Source organism: Alternaria metachromatica (assembly GCF_023757995.1).
Source record: "Alternaria metachromatica strain BMP 0045 chromosome Unknown scaffold_10, whole genome shotgun sequence".
Lineage (NCBI taxonomy): Eukaryota > Fungi > Ascomycota > Dothideomycetes > Pleosporales > Pleosporaceae > Alternaria > Alternaria metachromatica.
This window is the reverse complement of record NW_026055501.1, coordinates 945,574-971,001: the sequence shown is the minus strand read 5'-3', so window position 1 is coordinate 971,001 and position 25,428 is coordinate 945,574. Positions and strand designations below refer to the sequence as shown.

The following is a 25,428-nucleotide window of genomic DNA, read 5'->3' as shown; positions in this document are numbered from 1 at the left end:
CACATAAAGCAGTCACGATGCTCGCACGACACGCACCTGCCTCATCGGCGCTCAGCGCGGCCGCCCACCGAACGCTGCCCGCGGCTTCGGCAGCTACTCGCCTTTCGGCCGCAGCCCCCCAGAACCGCACACAGAAGAGGACGCTCGCAACGGTCCAGGATGCGCCACCAAAGAGGACATACGGCGGCTTGAAGGACCAGGACAGGATCTTCCAGAACCTGTACGGACACCATGGCGCGGACTTGAAGAGCGCGCAGAAGTACGGTGATTGGCACAAGACGAAGGAGATCCTGCTCAAGGGTCACGAATGGGTGTGTAGAGGCAATCGTACACGGCATACGAATTAAGGCTGACGGGTATAGATCATCTCTGAGATCAAGGCATCTGGTCTCCGTGGCCGAGGTGGTGCTGGTTTCCCCTCTGGTCTGAAATGGGTAGGCAGCGTCAAGATCTCCTACCGCGATTTCTGCTAATGGTTGCAGTCATTCATGAACTTCAAGGACTGGGACAAGGATAGCAAGCCCCGCTACCTGGTCGTCAACGCCGACGAAGGTGAGCCCGGAACCTGCAAGGACCGCGAGATTATGCGCAAGGACCCCCACAAGCTCATCGAGGGCTGCCTCGTCGCTGGCCGTGCCATGAACGCTACCGCCGCCTACATCTACATCCGAGGAGAATTCTACCACGAAGCCACCGTACTCCAGCGCGCCATCCAGGAGGCATACCAAGCCGGTCTTATCGGCAAGAACGCCTGCGGTTCCGGATACGACTTTGATGTCTACATCCACCGAGGAATGGGCGCCTACGTCTGTGGTGAGGAGACCTCCCTCATCGAGTCGCTAGAGGGCAAGCCCGGAAAGCCTCGCTTGAAGCCTCCGTTCCCCGCTGCTGTCGGTCTTTTCGGATGCCCTTCCACTGTCGCCAACGTCGAGACTATCGCTGTCGCACCCACAATTTGCCGACGAGGAGGCAGCTGGTTCGCCGGCTTCGGTCGTGAGCGCAACCAGGGTACCAAGCTGTTTGCCATCTCCGGTCACGTCAACCACCCTTGCACAGTAGAGGAGGAGATGTCCATCCCTCTCCGCGAGCTCATCGACAAGCACTGCGGTGGTGTCCGTGGCGGTTGGGACAACCTGAAAGCTATCATTCCTGGTGGTTCCTCGACCCCCGTTCTGCCCAAGCACATCTGCGACGACCAACTGATGGACTTTGACGCGCTCAAGGACTCGCAGTCTGGATTCGGTACCGCCGCTGTCATCGTCATGGACCAGTCCACAGATATCGTCCGCGCCATCACCCGTCTTGCCAAGTTCTACCACCACGAGTCCTGCGGTCAGTGCACACCATGCCGTGAGGGATCAAAGTGGACTCACCAGATCATGGACCGCTTCTCCAAGGGCCAGGGTCGTGAGCGTGAGATCGACATGCTCCAGGAGTTGACCAAGCAGGTCGAGGGTCACACCATCTGCGCGTTGGGCGAGGCCTTCGCATGGCCTCTCCAGGGTCTCATCAGGCATTTCAGGCCAGAGCTTGAGGCTAGAATGCAGGACTATGGATTGAAGAACGGTGGTCAGGCGCTGGCAGGTGGATGGGCACATGATTCCGCCAAGAAGGGCCTTCTCGTCTCGCCCGGCCAGTAGAGGAAGAGCTGGGAGATTTGTACTATGCATTTTCCGTGTGTTTGAATTTTGATTTCGGCGTGCAATTACTTTGAAGAGCTGAGCTGTAAATAGTTTCTCGGCGCAAATAAAGCAAGATTGAAATTGACTCGCATGACATCCTTTCTCGCAGCCATGACAGCAACGCCGGAAACGCCTTGCAAACTAAAGTAACAGTATTTCCCTCGCCCTCGCTCTCATGTCCCCATGCAAATCTGGATAAACTCCTCCCTCGAAATCGCGTTATCGTTGTCCATGTCGAACTCCTCAATCATAGCTACCAACTCATCATGCGACAGCGCCTCACCCAACTCCCTCGCAACACGTGTAAGATCCTGCAGGGTAATCGTTCCCTTCCCGCCCTCGTCAAATAGCTCAAAAGCCCTAAGAATCTCATCTCTCGGATCACGACTCAAAATCCTCTGCGCCATGAGCGTCTGGAACGCCTGAAAGCTCAGCAACTGTCTTCCAGGCGCCGCATACTGCTGCTGTTGCTGTTGTCTCGAACTCTGCTTCCCACCCTGCGTCCCATACTGTTGCAAAATACCCAGAATCTCCTGCTTGGGCAAATCAAACCCGAGTGCTTTCATAGCGACTTTGAGCTCGTGGTAGTCGATGTAGCCGTCCTTGTCGAGGTCGAAGAGGTTGAAGGCTTCGCCGATTTCTTCTCGTTGTTCTTCTGTGAGCTCCGCGAGGGAGGCTGCGCCGGAGGCTTCCATGCGTTGGGCGGTTTCGCGCGCGGCGCGCTCGCGTTCTAGGCGCTCGGATTCGAGGCGTTGGGCGTTTTTGGGGTTGGGTGGGAAGGCTGGTGTGCTGCTGAAGGTGGGTTGCGGTTGGGTGGGCTGTTGGGGTGGTGCGGTGCGGTTTAGGCCGTAGCGCGGGCCGGGGCCGAGGGGGTTAGAGGATGTCGCCATGGGTAGGTTTGTGGTGGTTGTGGTTGAGGATGGGTGTTGTGGGATTGGTGGGGTGCGCGATGTGGTGGTGGACTTGCGCGCGCGGTTTGATGGGCGAAAAATAGGCCCAATGAAAATTGCGAGGGTTCACGAAGGTTGCAAAGATATCCCGTTGAGTTGCGACAATTCTCCTCGCTGTCTGGAGATTCTCGATGTGGACGAAGATGCGCAGTTGTTTGGGACGCGAGGCGCGTCGGGCGTGCGAGCTTAGCTGCAGCTCTAGCGCGATTTGGCCTGGCAGTGGGGAATTGAGTTGTGTAGGGCTGACAGAGGCCCCGGCATTCAAACACGATGTATATTCTGGTACAATATTAGATTTAGTACCATTTCATTGATTCTCCATCCCAAAGCAATCCCAGTACCTTCCTCCGTTCGATCTGTTTCCATCACGGAGGACCCCCCGATTACTGCCACGAATCTCCATGCAGCTGATCGAACCACCGAGGCAGTTAGAGCGCAAGCAATATGCATTGCATGTAAGCTACCCACATTCGACTGCCTATCGGACCTTCAATCTTCACATGATCTGAAAGACGCTTGCCTTATCGACCAAGCCTGCACTTGGAATGACGCAGTAAAGCGGCTGAGAGGAGGGCGTGAAGTAAGGGAGCGTAACGTCTCACCAGGCGCAAAAACAAGTCCTTTGTCTGGCACGCCTTCTTCCCAGCCAGAATTACAGTCAGACATCTTTGGCTAGACCGGTCTCTTCCTTACAATGTGAGTCCGGTTGCGCGAGGATTTGTTGCCAAGGCTGTCTTCAGTCACCAGGCAGCCGTAGGTAGCAACAGGTATCCATCAGGCATCTTTTCGCACAAGTCGCGCCCAGAAAGCGTGTCGTATTATTCGTCAATCGCTGTCTCGCTTTGTCATGTGTGCAGCGGCTGCGACCGTATCGAAGAGTCTTTTGCTGGCAATCGTGTTTAGGAGAGGCACACGTGACGCCCGGTGACGGGTTAGCGCAATTTTGACGTGCCTTCCTCCTAAGTGCAACCTCACCTTTGCTTGTCCCTCCAAACTCTCGCGCCCGTCGCTCTTTCCCTTCCATGACGGCCATTTCACTACTTAATCAGTGCCGCGCCTGATCTTCTTACTAATTCCACTCTTTACTCTTTTGCTCCTCGCAGCAAACCCCCACCGCGCCTTGTTCTCGTCCGCCCATTCCTTGGCGCGTTTTCCGCGAAGCTCTCATCAACACCTGCCTCTCTAAGAGCTGCAGCGCCTCGATTCTATCAACCACACCCCACAACCTCACGACTTTCCAGCGCATTGCTAGCCAACTAGACACCAGCACACGCGCAACCCGTCGGACACGCTCAAAATGTCCTTCGGCGGTGGTTTCGGGGGCTTTGGCTCCAACAACAACAACCAGTCCACTGGCTTCGGTGGATTTGGCTCAACCAACAACAACACATCGACTGGTATGTACAGACTCTTGCTTGAATTCTTGGATCCCTTTACGCGCGACCGCTTCGATGCGCCCTGCGACATCGCCACGGCCTCCTCGACGAACCGTGTCTAACTTGCCCTCCGCCTCAGGCTTCGGCTCAAACGCGAACACCGGGACGAGCATATTCGGTGGCGGCGCAAACAACACGGGCAGCACAATGTTCGGTGGCGGCAACAACGCCAGCTCGAGCTCGCCTTTCGGCGGCTCAGGTACGTGGACCGGTTGCGCTTCACTATCGCGTCGCTATTTGGATCACTCCGCGTTTTGCGAGGTCGCTATTTGAGGTGCTACAGGGTCGCCAATAACGCTACGTGTTCCGGTGCTCCATCGCGATAGCCTCGACCTTCACGCGGATCCATTTTTCACGACCCGGACCAAAGACTAACTTTCCCTACAGGAGGCTTCGGCGCTAACACGGCACCCAAAACCACTTTCGGTTCGCAACCTTTCGGCAGTTCGACAACAGGTGGCGGTCTCTTTGGCGGTGGAGGTGCTTCAGGTGGCAGCGCGTTCGGCGGCGGCGGCGGCGGCTTCGGAGCGTCGAACAACAACACTACCTCAGCTTTCGGCGCCAGCAACACGAACACTGGAGGTGGTCTTTTTGGCCAGGCCAAGCCGGCAACGGGCTTCGGCGCTTCAACAACAACTAGCGGAGGTCTATTCGGAGGCGGCAACACCAGCAGCGGCTTCGGATCTACCAACGCGAACACCACAACGGGCGGTTTTGGTTCCAGCACTACTGGCGGTTTTGGTGCAGGCAACGCCCCACCTCCAAACAACGGTACCGCCAGTACTCCGTTCCAGGCATTCCAGGAGAAGGATGGCACAGGCAACGCGCAGTCGCAGTACCAGACCATCACCTTCCAGCAACCGTACACCAACTACTCCCTCGAGGAGCTACGAGTAGCCGACTATAACCAGGGCAGGCGGTATGGCAACCAAAATGGCCAAGCTGGAGCGTTCGGACAGAGCACTGGTTTCGGCGGATTTGGTAGCAACAACAACACCACCGCTTCTACCGGCGGCTTCGGTGCAGCGGCCAACACTGGCGGCAGCTTGTTCGGCGGCGGCAATACCAACACCGGTACCACATCAGCATTCGGTCAGAGCACCGGTTCTGCGTTCGGAGCAAACAACAACACTGCGAGCGGCGGTCTTTTCGGTCAGAACAAGCCTGCCACTGGTGGACTATTCGGCTCAAACAACAACACCACAACTGGAACCACTGGTGGCCTCTTCGGAGGTGGCGCTCCTGCGACAAACAACACTACAGGTGGGTTTGGGTCTGGAGGCGGCGGTTTCGGTGCATCCACAAACACTGGTGGTGGTCTGTTTGGTCAGAACAAGCCTGCGACTGGCGGCGGTCTCTTCGGAGGCGGTGCCGCGACCAACACCACCTCAACACCTTTCGGAGGTGGTGCCACGAACACTGGTGGCGCGTTTGGTCAATCGAACACCACCGGCGGTGGTCTCTTTGGTCAATCCAACAACCAGGCCTCCTCTACCCCCGCGTTCGGAGCCAACAACACCGCCACAAACACCGGCGGCGGTCTCTTCGGCAACAGCACGGGTGGAGGCTTTGGACAGAACAACCAGGCTCCTGCTCAGAACAACACCTCCGGAGGTCTCTTCGGCGGTGGCGGTGGTGGCTTCGGTCAGAACAACAACAACCAGCAAAAGCCCGGTGGCCTCTTCGGCGGTGCAAGCACTGGCAACACGGGCGGCGGCGGTCTCTTTGGTCAAGCCAACCAGACCCAGCCAGCTTCTGGCGGCTTGTTCGGTGGTTCTACTGCTAACAATAACACCAACAACACTGGAGGTGGGCTGTTCGGGCAGAAGCCTGCTACTGGCGGCAGTTCTCTATTCGGCGGCAACAATGCTAACACTGGATCATCTGGTGGAGGCTTGTTCGGCGGTCTTGGGAACAACAACAACACCCAGCAGAACACAGGAGGTGGTCTCTTTGGTGGTGGTCAGAACAACAACCAACAAAAGCCTGGCGGGTTGTTTGGCGGCTCTACATCGAACCAGAACACTGGAGGCGGTCTCTTTGGCGGCGGAATGGGACAGCAGAACAACCAACAACAGGGTCTTGGTGGCTCACTCTTCTCGAACCAGAATCAGCAACAGGAGCAGCCGAGCCTCAGCAACAGCTTGTTCGGGGCTTCGGGAAGCTCTCTTTTGAACACGTCGATGAACACCAACCCTTACGGCAACGACGCCCTCTTCGCTGGCCTTGCTACCCCAACACAGAGCCCTGGCCCAATCGCCACCCCCTTGTCGAGCAGTCAGAAGAACAAGAAGAACGCCATACTTCCTCAGCACAAGCTCAACCCGGCTGCTTCGACACGTCTTCTTACACCGCAAAACAAGAGGGGCGGTTATGGATTCTCATACTCCACATACGGCACTCCAGTTGGTGGTGCGAGTCAGAACGGTGGCCAACTCGGCGGCAGCCTGTTTGCGAGCGGCAGTCTGTCTCGATCCCTGGGTAAGAGCCTTTCCACGAGCAACCTCCGAAACAGCTTCACACCCGAGACAAATAGCATACTAGCACCAGGTGCCTTCTCCAACACGGGACGCAACTTCGGTAACGGCAGTCTCAAGCGACTCAACATCAACCGTTCAATCGCCAACCGGGCCCCACTGTTTGACGAGCCTTCACAGAAGCGCGTCAGCTTTGCTGGTGGTGAGAGCCCGAACGGTGGTGCCAACGGAGAGACTGCGTTGGTCGTCAGGCAAGACGAGGAAGATGCTTCTCCCCGGTCCAACAAGGACACCAACGGCGAACCTTCTCGCCCAGCAATGCAGCAAGTTAATGGAACGGAACTCGCCCGCGTTTCAGAGGAGCACGTCCTTACCCCCAAGTCCTCTGCTTCCATCAACGTTCAACCGGGTCAGGACCCCAAGCCAGGCGAGTACTGGTCAAGCCCCTCGCTGGATCAGCTGAGGAGGATGAGCAAGCAGGACCTCAAGAGCGTACCCGACTTCATTGTCGGTCGTCACAACATTGGCCAGATCAAGTTCAACCACGGCAAGCCTGTCGATCTGTCCGAAGTCGATCTTGACAGACTGTTCGGTGACATTGTACAGCTCAATGCTCGTAACGCAACCGTGTACGGAGAGAGCTGCACCTGCCTGCCAAAGCCACCGCTAGGCAGCGCCCTGAACCAGCCTTCCGAGATTGTCCTTGGTAACTCTTGGCCTCGTAACAGGGCTGGCAAGAAGGACGTCAAGCATCTCGAGCGTCTCAAGCGAGTAGCTGGCACTACTTTCATCAAGTACAACCAGTCCACTGGCGAATGGACCTTCTCTGTTCCCCACTTCTCGTCTTACGGTCTGGACTACGACGACTACAGCGAAGACGAAGGCGAAGACGAAGATGCGTCAAGCGATCTCAGCGACGTCCCTGACACCCCCGCTGAGCAGCAGCACCGCTCGAGCCAGATGACCAGCACTCCCCAAGACGACTCCTTCATGAGCCCACAGTCGCAGTCTAGCCCTGATGACACCTTTGACTTCAAGAAGGGAATGCGCAGTAGCCGTACCAGCGTGCCTGGTGGCTTCGGTGATGAGACGGCGTATGTGGATGACGAAGATATGGAGGACACCCATGGCGAGTCTTTTTTAGGGCAGCGCTCCGTGGGTTCGCTTGATGGGCAGCACGATGCTGACTACTCTGAAGAGAGCGAATCGGAATTGGCACGCGACCAGAGCATGGCGGACTCTGTGTCAGGACCAGTTCGAACCACGGAGCAAGACACCGCTAAGGAAGATCCTTTCAGGAGCACTTTGAAGCCAAAGTCGATCTTGAAGCCTAGCCAGTTCACGAAGCCCGGAACAGGCACACCTACCAAGGCGCAACCGGTATTCGACGATGATTGGGCAAACCAACTCCAGCGCACAATCAGCCCAAAGAAGCAGGATCGATTTGCCCTTCGCGAAAGCCAAGGCAACGTACTACGAGAACACGAAGCGCAGCCTACGAAACTATCGCAGTCCTTTGGTGCGCGACAGATGACTACTGCCATGGATTTAATGGACTCTCTCTTCGGTGAGACCGAGAAGCAGCAGCTTCCCAAGCGTGGTGGACATGGTATTGAGGTTTGAATTCCCCTCCCTATTGGCGTTTGTATTCATGGGGCGTAATCTGTGGCGGGTTTCCTACGTGGTTCTCCTTCATAGATTGACGCTAGGACCTTACGTCCGCCCGTGTATGTAGTCACAAATTGATATGGGGCAAGATTGCTGAAACTCTTGTCTCTAGTTACCCTATTCCAAGCGACCCAAAACCGCCTCCGATCTCGACGAACTTGCCGATGCCGACAAAGAGTTCCACGGTTGCAGCAAACCCCACTTCAGCGAAACCAACATCCTGATCTATGGTAACAAGGGTCCCTCGCACCTCGAAGGTGGTGTCTTCGCAACCGCTCAAGACCCGCTCGTCGATGCTACAAAGGATATTCGCTTCGTCAAGATGCCTACCTTTACTGATGTAAGTTTGGGTCTATAACTATGGCTATGATGTTGTTACTGATCATTGCAGTGTGCACCGGAAACTCTGTCGCTTCAGAAACAGTACACGAAGATCTTCAGAGCCCAAGGCGTACCTTTAGCAAGACTCTTGACTGATCCCGCCCCAGTCGAGTTCTCTAGCATGGCAAAGGCCGTCGCGCTCGACACGCCAGCTGGTGTTCATGAACAACAGGCTTGGCAGCTACTCTCGCTTCTGTTCGACGATGCCGACACGATTCCAGCCGACGTGCCAGAGGAGAACGTTAACACCTACCGGAAGGAGAAGTTGTCCGATTTCTGGAAGCTGCTCGTCTGGGAAGATGCGCAGAAGCATGCCCAGCAAGCTGCCTCGCCTGAAGAACGCGCGATCGCCCACCTCAGTTGCAACAACATTGCCGAAGCTTGCCATACACTGCTGGACGGGCTCGACCTCCGGTTAGCCACGATGGTCGCGCAGATTGGTGGCGATGAAACGATGCGCCAGAGCATGGTAGCTCAGATCGAAGAGTGGCGGCGTCTGGATATGCTTTCCGAGATGGAGGACGCCCACCGTGCCCTCTACGAACTTCTAGCCGGCAACTGCAGCAAGTCCGAAGGCAAAGCAGGATCTGGCAAAGAAAACCGTGCTTCTACCTTTAATGTCTCGAGCCGGTTTGCCCTTGACTGGCGACGGGCCTTTGGTCTTCGTCTGTGGTACGGTACGATGATTGACGAACCCATCGAGATGGCTGTCGCGCAGTTTGCGGACGCCGTTAGAGACGGTAACGAAGACGTCAAACCAGTTCCCTGGTTCATTCAAGACAACGCCGACATGGGCTGGAAAGATCCGGATGCTGAGCACCGAGAGGACCTGCTCTGGGGCATCCTCAAGCTCTATGCGGCAGAGAAGATGAGTCTTCCTGCGAATGTCGAGGACGTTCTCGCTCCTGAGAATGTGTCCGGCAATCCCTTCAACGCTCGTCTGTCATTCCAACTGTTCCAGCTCTTCAAGTCTAGGCAAGAAGACGAAGCCGAGGCAGATGAGCGCAAGGTCGCTATGCCCACCGCTCGCGGTCAAGACGAAGAGGATGACAATTTCCGCCGTTCACTGCAGTCATGGTCCGCACCTGGCGCTGCTGAAGACGTGCAAGCAGCGAATCCACTTGTCGAATTGGGTGATAAGATCACTCTCACATACGCGGCTTCGCTACATACACCAGAGCACTGGACCACCGCGATCTGGGTATACACACATCTCTCTTCTTCAGCGACGCGGGAGCACTACATTCGCTCGCTCGTCAATCAGTTCTCAAGCTCCTATACCTTGGAGGAAGGCGATGCCACTTACAAGTACCTCACAATCGATCTCCAGGTACCTGCAACATGGCTTCACGCTGCTGCAGCCTTGCAAGCGAAGTCAGGCGGCGATGCCCTACGCGAGGCGACCCATCTCATCAAGGCCGACGAGCTTGAAGAGGCACATGAAGTGCTCTGTCGAAAGGTCGGCCCTGAAGCTATCGTCTCTCGCGACTACGATGCCCTTCGTGAGCTCATGGGCGGCTTTGTGTCCACGTCGCCACCTGATCGCCCGAAGGAAGCCCTGCAAGGCTGGGCCCAAGGCGGTCAGATTTACTTCGACTACATTGAGTTGATCGACCTGACCGGCCAACGCTCAAACTACCGCGTCGACGAGGAGCTAGACAACCGTGTCAAAGAGCTGCTTACCAAGCTACAGCGCGCTCTGGAAATTGCCGGACGCGATAGGCTGGATACATGCGGTCTGGAGGAGCGTGTCGCTCTCATGGAGATTGCTGGTACCGTTGCCAACCTCATTTCAAAGACTCAGGTATGTCATATTCTTCTTCCTTTTCATGCGGCGTTTGAACTGACAATCATACAGCAATCCAACCGCAACGCTATCCTAAAGCTCCCTCTTACCGAGGACCTATGGCTCAAGCACTCCATCGACCTCAGCACAAACTACTACCGCAACGTCATGGTCACTAGTCGGTAGATCCGGTATGAACATGAACTCCTAGCAGGTGGATACGGTTCGTACGACAGCGAGCGATCGGACTTGCGTGATCTGCTCGAGCAGGAATGGGTGACTGGGATACTGAATCCAGACCTCATGGCGTATTGAGGTTGGAACGATAGCTGAACCGACTTTTCGCGAATGAAGCATGCATGTTGGGTATTGATTAGAATGGGGAGGAAAAGCGACTTCACTTCGATCATGTGTATAATAGGTTTTGAGTGTGGAAAATGAGTTTAATGCATTGGTTATGTTATCTTATGGTGTGCTTGCTTTAGTAATGATGCTGGCTTTTCGTGGTACCAGTCAAAGTGCACCGATCGAACACATGGATTTGGACCTTGAGCTTTTGTTGTGGAAATGCGTTGCTCTAGTTCTCAGACATAAGCTCTGTCGCTGCAGCTTTCGAAATAATGGTGTTTAAGTATGCAGGGTTGTGATGCATGAAGCAGGAATGTAGCAGAATACGACTTATATATCTCGGCGCTTAGTGGTACTAAGCTATGCGGCAAGCACATATACAGATCGTCCCAGCTTATGCGAGTATATAAATCCCACCCACCACCCTCAAGCTTCCTTCCTTACTTCCCATCGTTCCTACTGCAAATTTCAAAAATGAGGATCGCAAACCCGATGTTGCGCGCTCTTCCGACTTTCCGAAAACAATCATGTGAAGCAAGGCTTGACCTCGTCATCATACTCAAAAGCGCAAGAAAGATTTCCATGGGAAGCGAAGTGTTCCCCCGAAACTCAAATACTACCCTGTGTATGCTGATGAGAGACGCACACTCTGGAGCCGCAACGTACATCGCAGCCCGAACACATCACTGGACATCTTCTGAACATGAGGCAAAACTTCAATGCCGGTCGTTTTCCAGGAATGGAGCGAGTGTGATGGGTAGCACGTCTCTGAGGTATTCCAAAAATCTGTAATGAAAACTACATGTGAACCTGGTTCTGCACCACGATATCAGAACGCTGTCTAGATCAATGTGGTGTTGGGGGTAGAAAAGCGCCCCCTCACATGTTCTTCTCTGCATCCTATTTCTCGATATATTATGTCTTTTTCCAAAATCTCCGGTGTCCTTCCAAAAAACCAAAAATGAAAACCTCACATGGGCCTAGTTTGTGTCGCGATACCAGAACGCTGTCCGACTCGAAGCGATGTTGGCTGTATACAAGTGCCCCCTCACATCGTCCTTCTTCCTGTGTCCTACTTCCCCAACATACTGTGTTCTCTTCCAAAAACAACTATGTTCCCTCCGATGGAGAGAGCGCTGCTTCCTGCGCACACCAAAACTACAATGATTGGCCACATGGCTCTGTGGAGTTTCTCCTCTCGACATCTCTTCTGCGACCTCCAAAAACAACATTCGTTTGAATGATGGTCTGAGCAAGTCTTGACGAGATACTCTACCTATATTCCTCCCTCTTTGCTCTATTCACAAAAACAACCACGAAACTACTCCGCGACTGATTGCACGAGGCCCATCTGTCTCTCTTCTCTCACGCTTTACTTCAAAATAGCGCAAGCTAGCAGCTAATGACTTCTTGCTCGACTAAAACGCCTCAACTACCATTCATGGTCTGCTGTTGGGGCTTTTCCTGAAATCGTTTGGATATCAGTGCATGAGAAGACATGTTCGCAGCTCTTCTAGAAAAGCGAACGATGACAGAGCTATGTTTGAGCTGCTCAGGCAAATTCGATCCTAGTCCGGTCGCCTATATAAGCATCTTCAATATCGCTACCTCCCTCACTCCTCAACTACATCCGCAAATTTCATCTTTCCAAAGTTGTACGCAGCCTTGCAATGGCCTCTGCCTTCCTGTGCGTCCAAAAACATCGGTGGCAACAAGGCATGAGAACGACTCCCGCCTTAACTTCACACTTCACAAAACCAGCAGATCCAAGACCGATGCTCTGATCACCTGCCTGCTTGCCGTCTGAAAAGGACCGTATTGTCGTTCATGTCTGAGTGATGCTACACCTTGGCAAGTACCCAGAAAGAGATTGAACGGACTGTCATGAGAAAAGAGGTACGCCAACCTAGGAAAAAGCTGAATACTCTGGAGTCTACGTTGACGTTAGGTCACCTACTTTGCAGGTTCTTGTCTTAATGTAGTCTGTAGACCTGTTCGGTTTTGTTTCTTATACAAGGTGGAGGGGCCGCCTGAGGCCACGAACAGCGCAGCAGGGTTTGAAACTTTGATCGCAAATAGCTATGGGTCAGGCTCTTCTGACAACCTAAAACGGCTGTAAATGGGGTGATGTAAATATCCATGTTGATCAAGACGCTAGATGCTATATACAATGACAGTCTCCGGACTCACGTCCGCGAAACAGAAGCCTGTGCCTGTGTTGCAGATGGAGCGGTGCCATCTCTCGGCGGCCCTTGAGCACGCCCACCACGTGCGCCACCTCGACCGCCGCGACCGATTTTACCACGGCCGCCTCTAGTCGCATTATCGCGACCAGGTGCGCGACCACCAGCATCCTGTTTTGGACCCGCCTTTGGTGGCGCATTGTCCTTCGCAGCAGGCCCAGCACTACCGTCACTCTTCCCTTTCCCACCATCAGCGTCATCACCGCCATCCTTCTTGTCCTTATCCTGACCCTTCGCCTTGCCACCTCGACCACCTCGACCCTTACCCCGTCCACGCCCCGCACCTTTTGAGAGTTGATCGACGAGTTTCTTGGTTTGTTCCTCTTCTTCAATAACACGTCTGCTTTCTTGGTCCCACCATTGTTGAAATTCTTGTTCTTGTTGGATCTCTTGTAGACTGCGCTTGGCTGCCGCGTCGCGGATTGATGTCTTTTCTGCTTCTTGCAGGGAGAGGATCTCCATCATGCTAAGGTGTTGGCTGGGTGAGGTTGAGGAGTGTTGTGGGAGGGGGATGTGGCGGACTGATCGAGGTGTTGGGATGGGGTCGGTGGAGACGGACATGCCTCTTTCAGAAGCAGCGGGACGGGGTTGGGAAGGTGACCCAGCACCGTTTGCATCTTGGCTCTGCGAAGCCGCTCGCTTGTCCTTTTGCTTTGATCCAGCGCCCTTCTTAGCAACGGTCTGTCGCATGGTAAGCTGAGGGGTGCTTGATGCGCGAGAAGGCTGAGGCGATGGCTTCGAAGGCGGCGACGGCGCCGCCACTGGGGCCACGACAGGACTGTTACTCGGTTTCCGATGTGCGGCTGCTGTCCATGGGGACACAGCTGGTGGGACTGGCTCTGGCTTCACGATAGGTGTGCCGAGTTGCTGGGCTTGAAGAAGTTTCTTGCGCTCTTTCTGACTTAACTTGGCACTGGCAGCCTTTGCGACTCGCTCGCTCTCGCCTCGTGAAAGACCGAGCGACAAGTTCGATGGTGTAGCCGAGGAGTCTTGAGCCATGATGTCCTTGAGATCTAGCTTAGGACCTGCAAGCGGTGTGGTACCCCATGGCTGGCCGGGTAGTCTGGTCTCCTTGACAGCTGGCGGAGGAAGAGGACTGACAGACTTCAGTGGTATGTCTCCTCCTTTGTCAAACGTATGTGGTGATGGTCGTGGAATCGTGCCCCAGGGTGTCTCAGGAGATCCGACTGGCGTTTCAGCCGCCTTCTCCTCCCCAACCTGCTCTGTGAACCGCGGAGGCTTGATCTTCTTTGGCACTTCGTCATCGTCTTCCCCATCTGACATCTCAAACATGAGGTCATGAGTGGAAGCTTGACCCTTCAGTGCTGGCGAAAGCACTGGACTCTTAGCTTCTTTCGACACCCTCCTTCGGTTGCGCTGACGGAGCGGGGAAGCTGCCACTTCTTCCAGACTCTGAGCCCTGAAAGATGACGAGAGATTGTCACCGTCCGCATATTTGTTTGACAATACTATCGCATCGACCTTCGCGCGCTTGCCTCGCTCTATCCTTTCGGCAAGCTCCGGATAACGATCGAAGAGAAGAGCCTCAGCTCGTCCGCTTCTGGCAAAGGGTAAGTAAGCGAGCTGGTTTTCATGGGCAACCTGGTTGAGCTCCAGCAGCAAGTCCTCGTCAAGTTCGTCTAGTGAGCCATTCTGCATGACTGCTTCCAAACTTAAGCACACGTACTCAAGGGCGGCGTCCTTGAACTCGGCAACTGAGCTAGGTGCAACCGCTGACAAGAGAGAGCAAACGTTTCGAGCATTGACTGGCATCCAATTAGCGAGTATTCAAGAAGACCAAACTTGCATACATACCATAGCGACCTATCAGTCTTTGACAAATCTGTGACAGACGGTCCAACATCAGTTCATTGGCTATAGACATGACGTCCATAACATGATCGAGCAGCTCGTCGAGCGCTAACAAATCATTCAAATCCTCACTCGTGACATCCTCAAAAATCTCCTCGCCAGCGTCGGTGTAGAGGTGGCGAACGATGAGCTCAAAGAGACGCGTCTCAACATGCGTCAAATCGATGTGGATAAGTGAAGACTCTTCCGTCCGCCTTCCCGCGAGCCACTGACCACCAGCACGTCCTCTGAACAAGCCTTCGAAGAAAGGACAACGTTGGCAAATTACATCGGAATGCAGTAGCATCTCGCCATCAGCAAGGTCAACGATGACGTCACCGCTTTCGAAGAAGGACTGCTCCTTGATGGCGAGCTCCATATCCATATGCAACGATCTCCGTGGTTTGACCATTTGACGGACAGCAGGCTCGAGCTGTCGCATTTCGAGACGAGAAGCGACCTTCATCAGTTCTGTTCGTACCGAGCGATACCTGTGCGCTAAGGAAGGATAGTGCCGAGTAACGTTCCAGAAGTCTACCACGGAGTCGGTGTAAGCGTAGAGGACCAGATTGAAGATGGTGAGGAAATCGAGACCCTGGAAGAGTACCAGGACTCTGCCACCCTCTGCGCGGACAGTAAGTAGATCAGGCACCACGTGTTCGGCGCCCCTGACACGAAAGTCGAGCAGAGCGTCCCGCAGTATACGGCTGCGCCCAGTCAAGATGAACTCGTGAACAGGTATCCGGACATCGGACAGGGTTGATCCGACTTCCATGTTGTATGTCCGATCTTGTGTCATCGACGAGCCTCGCAAAATGTCAGTCATCTCCGCTTCCAGGTCCTTTGATTTCAAGACACGCTTGCGGAGACCTTGCGCTTCTGAAGCTCGAGTCCAGAATCTTGGTGTCGGCTCTTCGTCGTCTGACGTCTCCTCATAGTTTGTCAACTCGTGGAAAGAGAGCAAAGGTGCAAGGTCGTCCCAAAGCCCGGCCTCATCCACACCTATCTGGTTTCTGGTGACGTCGCAATCCTTGCGAATCGCGGCATACGCACCAAATGCGGAGGCACGAACAGCAATAACCCGGGTCAAGCCCGAGACACGCTGGAACTTGTAGTCTTTTGGCTTGGATTCTACAGCGGCAATGAGGCTCGCGTTCTTGATCGTCGCGCGTTTCGTACGTCTCCAGACACTACCGACTTCAGTAGTCAGAATGATGGAACCGTCCTGATCGACATCGACATCTCTTGCTGCCATGTGGCTCTTCTTCGACGACCAAATGCGGAATGGTGCGGATAGTGCTCCTCTAATTTGCTTCGGATTCGTGGTCGATGTGCCAGCGTCTTGAGCACCCTCTGAACGTCGACTGACCGCGACTGTAAAGACCTCACCAGAAGTAGATAACGCACAAATGGTGTCACCACCCGATGTGATCTTGCTGATCCTGTTCGGTGCGGTATCATACTTTGTAGTCAGCCAGCTCTCCTTGAGGAAGTTACTAGTGAACCCGTCCAAGGGAAAGCTGAGTTTCGCATAACCGTAGTTGGCAAATACCCAAACTTCGCGATTCTCCAACAAACACACTGTAGCCCCGTCGATAGCCGAAACTGAGTGGATTGGGCTCGAGAACAGTGCTGCCGCTATCTTCCTGGGAACGACCTGCATCTCAAGCGACCGTGCGTCCGAATCAACGATACCGAGTTGGCCCTCATTCTTGCCAAAGGTGTACAGCGAGGTCGCAGTGTGAACGACTGAATGTATCCGAGATGCGGAGATACCGGTAACAACATCTCGCTTCAAAGGCCCAAAGATTTGGCGGGGAATAGTCGATATTGGGTCGTCGTCCTTCACGGCGGGCTTCGGTAGCGCGTACCCTAATTGTCCGTAGGCATTGTTACCCCATGAGAATATCTCTCCCTCCTCAGTAATGGCCAAAGTGTGGTTCTGCCCCAACGCGACAGCAGCAACCTTCTTCTGACCTAGTCCGCCGCTTTCAATGCAGGTAAACTGATATCTCGTCGTTTCATTACCAGTGCCTAGACGACCGCCTGGACCATGGCCACACATGTACAGATTAGAAACGGGGTCAGTGGTCAAGACGGCGGTGTGCAGTTTCGACATTCGTACGTCTTGAATGACTATTGGAGTATTCCGGATGTGAGTAGGAAGATCTACAGTACTGCGCGCTTGGAGAAGCCCAGAATCCTGCATTGAAGTGCCTGTCGCAGCCCAATACTGATTTTGGCGCTCGCGATGCTCCCTATAAAAACGCTGAAGGAGGTGATCTGGGCGGCGCAGAGTGATGCGTTCCGGATACTGACGATCATCTTCATCACCAAAACCAAGAGTGACGTTCTTGTTGCTGCCAAAGGTGTAAACTTCGTCTCCCTCGAGAAGCACGGGCGGTGCGATCAACTTCTTGCGCATCTCGTCATCCACATCGCCACTGTCGCCATGAGCCATCTCATCGTCTGAGTCAGAATCGAAAGCAGGCGCTTCTTCGGGTCGCAAAGTCCGGTCCTTGATAGTCATGGAGAATAAATCCAAAGGACCGTATCCTTCCTTGTCTTTGATCTTGACCAGACCCCGCGCGTGCTGATTGAACCCGCTAGACCCTTGGCCGAGGATGTCCTGCGCATCGCGGTTCAAAATGAGACGCGCAATGGCGATGTTGCCAAAGTAAAAGGCCCTGTGAAGCGCAGTCCAGCCATTCTCCGCATCTTGTATATACACGTCGGTCCAGGGATGTTCTAGCAGCGCTTGCGCGAACTCTACTGCGCTGTCCGCGGTGGACGAGGCTGAATGGTGCAGGATAGTCATTCCTGCAGCATCGCGACTGTTGATGTCGAATCGACTAAGGTTCGCAGCCGCGCCCATGCCCATCTTGCGGCCCTTGGCACTCGTTATTGGTGATGCATTGTAGCTACCCGGACTTCCGTTCACTGCTGTGGCAAACCCTCCGCCCTGCCAGCCAGTGAAGCTTTTCTGTGTTGCGGATCGGTGCGTATGCGTGGGGGTTGCGAGGACATGTCGAAAGTTGTCGACATCATCTTCGAGGTAGTATTTCCAGAGATAGCCGCTCATGTGCCGGTAGGAGGAAGGAGTGATCCGAAGCTTTTACGAGTAGCACCTGGCCTCAACCTCAGGGGGTCAAAGCGTGTTTAAAGGCGCTGGCTGTAAAGCTGAGGACGACTCCAGATAAGGGGACCGAACGCGACGGGTCGGCGGGGTGTGTGGCAGATGTAGTCGTTTGTGGAGGTAAGACGTGTACGCGTATCGGTATGCGGGTGGGAATGCGCGGGGGACGAGGAAGGGGCAAGGTGGCAAGTCGTCCGAAAGCGATTGCTGGTGGTTAGATTGAGCCTGCAAGAGGTGCGATGTGGCAAAAGTCGACGATGGAATGCGACAAGCTTGCTGGGCAATGTGTGCGTTTGTGTTGGTTGTGGAAGGCGCAAGTGGCGGGGCGCGAAATGGGAGTGGGTTGAGGTGCTAGGTATCTATGACGAAACTACCGAGGCGATTGATTATAAGGGAGTCGCTGAGTCGCGAGAGTGGGATGAGTCAGAATGAGACTGCTATACTTCCTCAAGCTTCCGACAGGCGCGATGGAAGGGTTAGTTATATGCAGCAGTCGCGAATACCTTTCGGAGGTGCACTGCGGGCGCGTTGTGGGATGGCCATCTCGAAGCCATGGGGTTCCAGCCAATGGGGTGCGCCCTCCTCTCCACAAGCTGTGCTCGGAGGTCGACATTGCTTGCAACATAAGCTGCTACAGTGACTATAGTGGTTTGTGACTGGCATCCAAATCATGAGATGTCCGACCTCGGCTATGACATGTCGATGAGGAAGCAGAGCTGTGGAGGGACCAGTGTTGCGCGCGATGAAGGCGCGAGCACGACTATACTATATACCATGCACGGTTACTCCACACTGACTGGCGGTCAACCTGCCCTATATGACAGACTTCAAATTGGCGCTTGGAGTCACTGGAAGGGTCTCTTGGACTTTGGATGCGCTTCAAGGGCGAGACTTGATTGTAAAAGAAACGTGAACCGCTGCAGGGCGGGAGCTAGCCTCTGGAAGCTACTCGGACCTAGCGATGAGTTCACGACAAGGGAGCTACGAAGAAGGTCCGAAGACACGGCGTCAATCACATCATCGAGCATGAGGTGATAGCACGTCTTGATAGCCACGCGTTCATGGGTGCCTTCAAGTGACGCGCCAAGGCCAGGCCGTGGATATCAAAAGCAAGTGATGATGCTTTGCAGTGCATATGCAGCTGAACAGCCACAGGAGGTGCTCTTGCATGCATCGACACGTCTATTCGACATGGGTCGTAGGCAGCGAAGATACGAGTCTGCGCAGATGGACGTTCTGCGCAGACAGTGACATGCAAGCTAAACCTTGTGTGCGATAGAGGAAGTGCCTGTTCCTGGCTCGCCGGCCATGACATGATGAAATCGGCACAGCGCGTCTCACCGGCAACGCGGTAGCACAGACGATAAAGCAGATCTTGTATGACCGGTCAGAGGCCAGAGGCTGTGAATAGGCAAGGGAGGCGTCGAACGGTGGTGCATAGCCGGGCTCGCTAACCAATGAGGCAGTCTGTGCCAGGATAGCCGTCCACGTCGACTGGAGGGCGAGGGTGAATGCGCATGCGCAGGCCACGATGGTGGTGGTGGATGATGGCGTGGCCGCGGTCTCGATGTCGGAGGAGTGGTCCCAGCTCCCTGAGCCCGCCGAAGCTTCCACAACGAGTCACGCCAGTCACGGCTTGGACACTGCACACCTCCATCTTCCCCGGATTTGGCCCAAGTCAGATAGATTCCCTCATTGAGCACCTGCTGCTAGCTCCCTGCAGCTCCCGATAGCTTTATCTTGCCCGCCCGACTACTGCGCGGCTGCTGCGTCGTTTATCTCGTGCGCGAGCTTAGCTATCTTCCGCCCTCGTCATTCCACCACGGCCGCGTGACTGACTCCCGGCGCATGCGTCCCAACCCTCTCTGACTCTTCATACGCCATCCGCCATCCGCCTGCCCTGCCTGATTGCCTGTCTCTGTCCAGGACGCCGCCGTAGCAGTTGTCGTCCCAACAGCTGCAGCCACCCTCACTGCGCCCTTCACCCTTCCAGCCGGGTGCTCAGCTTAACTCCGCTCATTGCCCCAGGCACGCATTCAACACAGCGCCAGCACCCTGCATATCATGGCTGCTGCCTGAGCCCTACCCGCCTGTTGAACCATCCCCCGCGTGCCCAAGTCTTCTGAGAGACATATCTGACGGCTCCTACGCGAACCTGACCCTGGCTGCACTCGTGATGGCTACGCGCATTCACCCTCGCCTGTTTCCGCCGCAACCATAACCGTCCTACTTCACTCGCCCGAGTCCCTCGCTGCCAGTCACGACACGCTCTCTTCCCGCCCGTACCTGCAGGACGCCGCCGCCATGCACCCATACTCGCGCCCCTCGCCGCGGACAGCCTCGCCTGCCAGCAACCTCCAGACCAACCCCACACGAACCAACAACCAGCGGCATAACAGCCAGGACATGACGGCATACTCGACTACGCCGCCCTACAGCGACCGCGGTGCTGAAGAGTCGGAAGGCGAAATGATGTCGAGGGGAGAGCCCGCCTCCGAGTCGAGGGGGCAATACCACAAGGTCAACCAAGTCATCCAGGTACTTATCTTCTCCTCCCGTCTGTGGCTGGACGCATACTTACTCCCACCAGAACTTCTTCACCAAATCAGCCCTCGCCATCGTATCTTCTCGCGTAACTCTCCCCCCAGCATACAACAAGGATGGCAAGATGAAGCACAACAAATGGGTATGTGCTGCTTATCCCGCAACTCCATATTCCTCACTAACAGGCCATAGTTCAATGTCGTCCTCCCCGATAGCGATGTGCTCCAGCGCCAACTTACCGAATGGAAACTCATGGATGCCGTAAACGGCCAGCATCCGTCGCTATGCATCGACATCTACCTGGACATACAAGGCCTCGGCCACAACCAGTCGCTCGTCATACACGATGATGATGGAAAGAAGTGGGACGTCGCTGCGGCTCTCAGCTCTGCAGATGCGACCTCCCGATCGTCAGGCCGCACCGGCAAATCCACACAGGTTGTGCTCGAGCGTTGGAGGGTACACGTCGGAGACAAGAGCTTGGTGCAGCCTTCAGAGCTGAGCGAACCGCTTCCCAACGTGTACAAGAAGGCCGTCGTCACTTTCCGGTCGCTGTTCGCTTACCTGCGCTTCATGCCTGCGTTCAGATACAACAAGGTGCTCGCCAAGCAACCCGCAAATTCACCTTCACTGAAGCTCAACTACCGCGTTTCAAATGGGGATTTCAAGAGCCCCAATGTCGATACCCTGAATCTGCCGCTCTACCCAACCGACCCAAACGAAAGGATCACAGACATAAACGACATCGAGCCCACCAACTCGCCTGTAGGCCCTCTGAGTGTGACAGTCGAGTACCGCACCAACTGCGAGTTCAGCGTAGAAGACTCAGAGTCTCTTCTGAGTTCGCAGTTCAAGGGCTTGGACGACACCTACTTCGAGCAAAAGACACGCCAACTACCTGGATCACTTCCTGTAAACAAGATGAATGCGCAAGAGAGCCCCGATGTTGGACAAGCATACGGCAGCCTTTCAACGTTCCATCAAGTTGGTCCGCCAACAGGAACAAGCCCCATCTCAGCTCTTCGCGCAGCACGGGATATGCCGTCATCATCACCCATGGAGTCACCACCACAGAAGCTGCCACCCAACCATCGCACCGCCCAAGGCTCCAAGTCATCTCTACGCTCCGTGGATACGCCATCATACCAGCGACGAACCTCCGTCTCTTTCCAACCCTTCAAGGCTGGCTCACTCTCATCCTCGCCAGCCCTCGGTGTGCCTCCATCTCCCACCAGCTCAGTAGGAAGACCCGGCAGCTCCCTTGGTCGGACCGCCACCCCCAACCCACTCACTCAACCGCGTAACCGAACGTCACTGACTGCCCTCCCTCAAACGGCGCTTCGGACACCTTCATTACCCAACGACAATGTCATCACTTCTTCTGCATCAAGCTCGCCAAAACCTGCGCCCATCAGTCGCTACAGCAGTAGCTTCGGTCATAGGAGAAGCAAGTTTTCAACAGGGGGCGGCAGCAAAACAGAGGATGACAACCTCAGTAGTGGGAAGGGAAGCCTCTCCTCGTCAGCGCAACGCGGGTCTGACACCATGAATGAGGGCACAGGCGGCAGTTCAGGCGAAGTGAAGACGGACGATGAGAATATTTCCGACTTCCTCAAGCTTCTCGAGTCGAAGAAGGATCTCAAAAGCTTCACACGGAGCGACAAATCAGCCAAGGCAGCCACTATGCACAAGACTACAGCTCAGCTGTCCAAGTATCAGCGCATGCGCGAGTCACATACAGGCCTTGCTGAATCGGTTTCTTCTTCCACCATGCTTCATCGCACACCATCATCCTCCAGCCGCCATTTATCTAGTGTCCCCGCGATGATTGCCGGCACGTCAGTATCGACAGCGTCCTCACCTGGCAAGCCAATCTCACCCCATACTCCGCATACACCAGCCATCCCGTCCCGTCTCAGCGCAAATAGTATCGCGGACTACGACCAACCTACACGCAGTCGAAGCCGCCCTGGTCGGAGGACGCGCGAGCACGATGTAGTCAACGTCGAAGAGCAAAGCGAGAGCGAGGATCAAAACATGAACGCCATTGCCATTCCAACTTCACCACGGCCGTGGCACTACACCCGCCGATCAAGTTCCGTCTCCCAGCAAAATAGGACATTACCTGACGACGAGCCCGACGTGTTCGGCGTCCGATCGGCCAGTCTACCATCGGAGGAGGTTGATCGCGCTAACGATCTGCATCGTCTGACCAGCGCAGGTCTTACGTCTAGTGGACTATTCGCGCAAACGGAGCTACTAGCTAGTGGCAATCGCGATAGCCAGACTGCTGATAACGATTCTCGCGATGACTTGCCCCGGCCGTCGTCCACTTCCAACATGGCCAAACGCGGCACCCAGGCTGGTGCACGTGGTCGAGGCGGATTCTTCTCGCATAGCTCTTCTACCAGCCTCAGCACTGGTGGTACGAGCTCGACTGAACGTCAAAGTCGCTACAACTTTAACAGCCGCGCTGCAACAAATGTCGACGACGACGAACCTCTGCTTTTTCAGATGAGCGAGATTGGTGCCGGGGGCTCCCGACGCAGTCTCGAGGAAGCACGAGGCGGCACCAGTACAAGCAGCGGCGGGAAACGTGGATCGTACTTCCGCTGAGCACTTTTCTTTTCAAACAAACACGTCAAGCGTTTGCACTTCTCGATCTCTATTGACATCCTTTCCAATGGCGTTTCCGGGGCATGGAGTCTGGGATATCTTTCCATCATCCCTTTAGCGTTTTACATACGTTGTTGCGCATTTCCAAATTTTCGTTCTTTTCTCACTTATCAGATTGAGTACCCATGGCGGAATGGATGGACCCGGCGTTAAACAAATGGGTATTTGTTTTCTTTTTTGCAAACGGCCAAGAAGGACATCTAACTCTCATGTAAAGGAGTGGATCTTTATCTATGATTGTCATCAGTGTTTGATGCTCGGCGGGCGCGGAGTTTCTGGGATGGGATGGATAGGCATGGATGGGTATGGGTATGGATACGGTTTATCAGGGTAGCGCAGACGTCTTGATTGGATCGTCTGCAGTATGAATGAATATGTTATCACTCCGCTCATTTTGTACTCGACTCTGAATTTATGTGCGATGCAGTGATGATGCGATCAAGCAGAGGTACTCTCTACTTCACCTTCTTCCCCTCCAACAAATCATCCAACCCCTTCAGTCCCCCCTCAAACCCATCAAGATCATACTCTTTCGGATATCTCACGAGCACATCCTTCAACTCTAACACATGCTCCCTCTGCTCAGCCGTCAACTCCTCCCAAACCCCCTCAAACGCATTCCGGATGCTGGGTTTCTTCTCCTTCTCCGCCTGTTCAAATGCACTCAACACCTCTTTCCTCGTCGCACTCCTCAACTCCTTTTCTTGGGCATCGTCCCAGAGTGCGCGTCCTTCAAGCCACTTTCTAAGTCGTGTGATGGGGTTATCGCGGCGCTTCCAGTCTTCGACTTCGACGCGTTGGCGGTACGCGAAGGAGTCGTCGGAGGTGCTGTGGTGGCCTACGCGGTATGCCATCATTTCTATCAAGACGGGGCGTCCGCCGTCGTGCAGGGCCAGCCGCCGTGCTTCGGCTGTGGCGCGCCGGACGGCGAAGATGTCGTTGCCGTCTACGCGGAGAGTGGCGATGCCGTAGCCTGCGCCGCGGGATGCGATGCCGTCGCCTCGGTATTGGTCTGATGTTGGGGTGGAAATGGCGTACCCGTTGTTGCGGCAGATGAAGATGCAGGGGACTTGTCTAGTCGCAGCGATGTTGAGGGCAGCGTGGAAGTCTCCTTCGCTGGCGGCACCCTCACCGAAGTAACACACCGCGACGCGTGGCTCTGTCTCAGGGTTCTGCACATTCTGCATCTTGAGGGCGTAGGCGGCGCCTGCTGCGTGGGGGATTTGCGTTGCGAGGGTTGAACTGATGGTGTGGATGTTGAGCTCCTTGCTGCCGTAGTGGACGGGCATGTTGCGGCCTAGACCGTTGTCTTTTGCATTGGCGAAGAGCTGGTTCATGAAGGAGGAGAGGGTGAAGCCGCGTTGGAGGTAGACGCCTGATTCGCGGTATTGGCAGAAGATTACGTCGGCGGGGGAGAGGGCGCTGGCGGAGCCGATGGCTATGCCTTCTTCGCCGGCGGAGACCTGGTTCTGTCAGTATGAAGTTGAGAGATGTGCGGTGTTTGACGTACCATGTAGAAGGATAGTCTTCCTTGCCGTTGCGCTTCAAACATCAATAGATCCATTATGCTCACTGTAGCCTGTCAATGGGATGTCCACACTAAGTAACAGTTTCACTGACGCTTAACCATATTCTTGTATAAAGACAGAGCTTCCTCATCTGAGGTCTCTACTCCAATCTCCTTGTCTATGATCTCTCCATACTGGTTCATGACACGGTACGTGGATATCGCCGGGGCTTGGGCTGGTTGCATAAACTCCATGGTATTCGTGAACTCGCTGTTCAGCGCACCAGGAAACAACACCCTGAGCACAATGTCAGTCTTCCATCCTAACGCAGTTCATACACAAAAACTCACCTCTCAGCCGTAGGCGTCGAAGCAACACCCCTACATGACTGCAATGGCGTGCCGACAACCTTCCTCGACCCATGAAGCCCTCCCTGGAGGCCCGAAAGCCTCTGTAACCGTAATATCCGCGAAGTATACCGGAACGACATAATGGCAATTCTACATCCTCAGAATTAAGGCGCGGGCGGGGGACAGCGGTATATCAATAATTCTGGGGAAGCATGCGCCTGGGGTAGGCGGCAAGCGTCGGCGTAGTCGACGTCAACCGCGGTCAAACAATGGCGGGCGGGCGCTAGCAAACTTCCGGTTGGTACGGCTGGCTGGGCTAGAATGCGCGTGTCATGGCGCATGAATTCGAGAAAGTCGCCCGCCAAGCCTTTGTCGAACAACAACCACGACCA

General features: G+C 54.9%; 6 protein-coding genes across 6 annotated transcripts; 3 read left to right on the top strand and 3 right to left on the bottom strand.

Moving 5' to 3' along the window:
* Positions 1 to 17: 17 nt before the first annotated feature.
* NUO51 (NADH-ubiquinone oxidoreductase 51 kDa subunit, mitochondrial precursor) lies at positions 18 to 1,640 on the top strand (the record flags this gene model as incomplete). The annotated part of the gene is made up of 3 exons (XM_049332359.1): positions 18 to 311; positions 363 to 434; positions 483 to 1,640. 3 exons carry the CDS (start codon positions 18 to 20, stop codon positions 1,638 to 1,640), a joined length of 1,524 nt encoding a protein of 507 aa, XP_049188810.1.
* Positions 1,641 to 1,855: 215 nt separating this feature from the next.
* Positions 1,856 to 2,572, bottom strand: J4E83_005439 (uncharacterized protein; the record flags this gene model as incomplete). Its single annotated transcript, XM_049332358.1, has 1 exon — positions 1,856 to 2,572. The coding sequence occupies one exon, from the start codon at positions 2,570 to 2,572 to the stop codon at positions 1,856 to 1,858; it is 717 nt and encodes a 238-aa protein (XP_049188809.1).
* A 1,643-nt stretch (positions 2,573 to 4,215) lies between these two features.
* J4E83_005438 (uncharacterized protein) lies at positions 4,216 to 10,566 on the top strand (the record flags this gene model as incomplete). Its single annotated transcript, XM_049332357.1, has 5 exons — positions 4,216 to 4,267; positions 4,456 to 8,162; positions 8,326 to 8,553; positions 8,605 to 10,398; positions 10,453 to 10,566. The coding sequence occupies 5 exons, from the start codon at positions 4,216 to 4,218 to the stop codon at positions 10,564 to 10,566; spliced, it is 5,895 nt and encodes a 1,964-aa protein (XP_049188808.1).
* Positions 10,567 to 12,914: 2,348 nt separating this feature from the next.
* Positions 12,915 to 17,904, bottom strand: J4E83_005437 (uncharacterized protein; the record flags this gene model as incomplete). The annotated part of the gene is made up of 2 exons (XM_049332356.1): positions 12,915 to 14,737; positions 14,787 to 17,904. The coding sequence occupies 2 exons, from the start codon at positions 17,902 to 17,904 to the stop codon at positions 12,915 to 12,917; spliced, it is 4,941 nt and encodes a 1,646-aa protein (XP_049188807.1).
* Positions 17,905 to 20,262: 2,358 nt separating this feature from the next.
* Positions 20,263 to 23,118, top strand: ATG13 (autophagy protein 13; the record flags this gene model as incomplete). Its single annotated transcript, XM_049332355.1, has 3 exons — positions 20,263 to 20,496; positions 20,549 to 20,644; positions 20,695 to 23,118. 3 exons carry the CDS (start codon positions 20,263 to 20,265, stop codon positions 23,116 to 23,118), a joined length of 2,754 nt encoding a protein of 917 aa, XP_049188806.1.
* A 515-nt stretch (positions 23,119 to 23,633) lies between these two features.
* On the bottom strand, positions 23,634 to 24,940 carry J4E83_005435 (uncharacterized protein; the record flags this gene model as incomplete). Its single annotated transcript, XM_049332354.1, has 3 exons — positions 23,634 to 24,641; positions 24,689 to 24,750; positions 24,799 to 24,940. 3 exons carry the CDS (start codon positions 24,938 to 24,940, stop codon positions 23,634 to 23,636), a joined length of 1,212 nt encoding a protein of 403 aa, XP_049188805.1.
* Between the last annotated feature and the right edge of the window lie 488 nt (positions 24,941 to 25,428).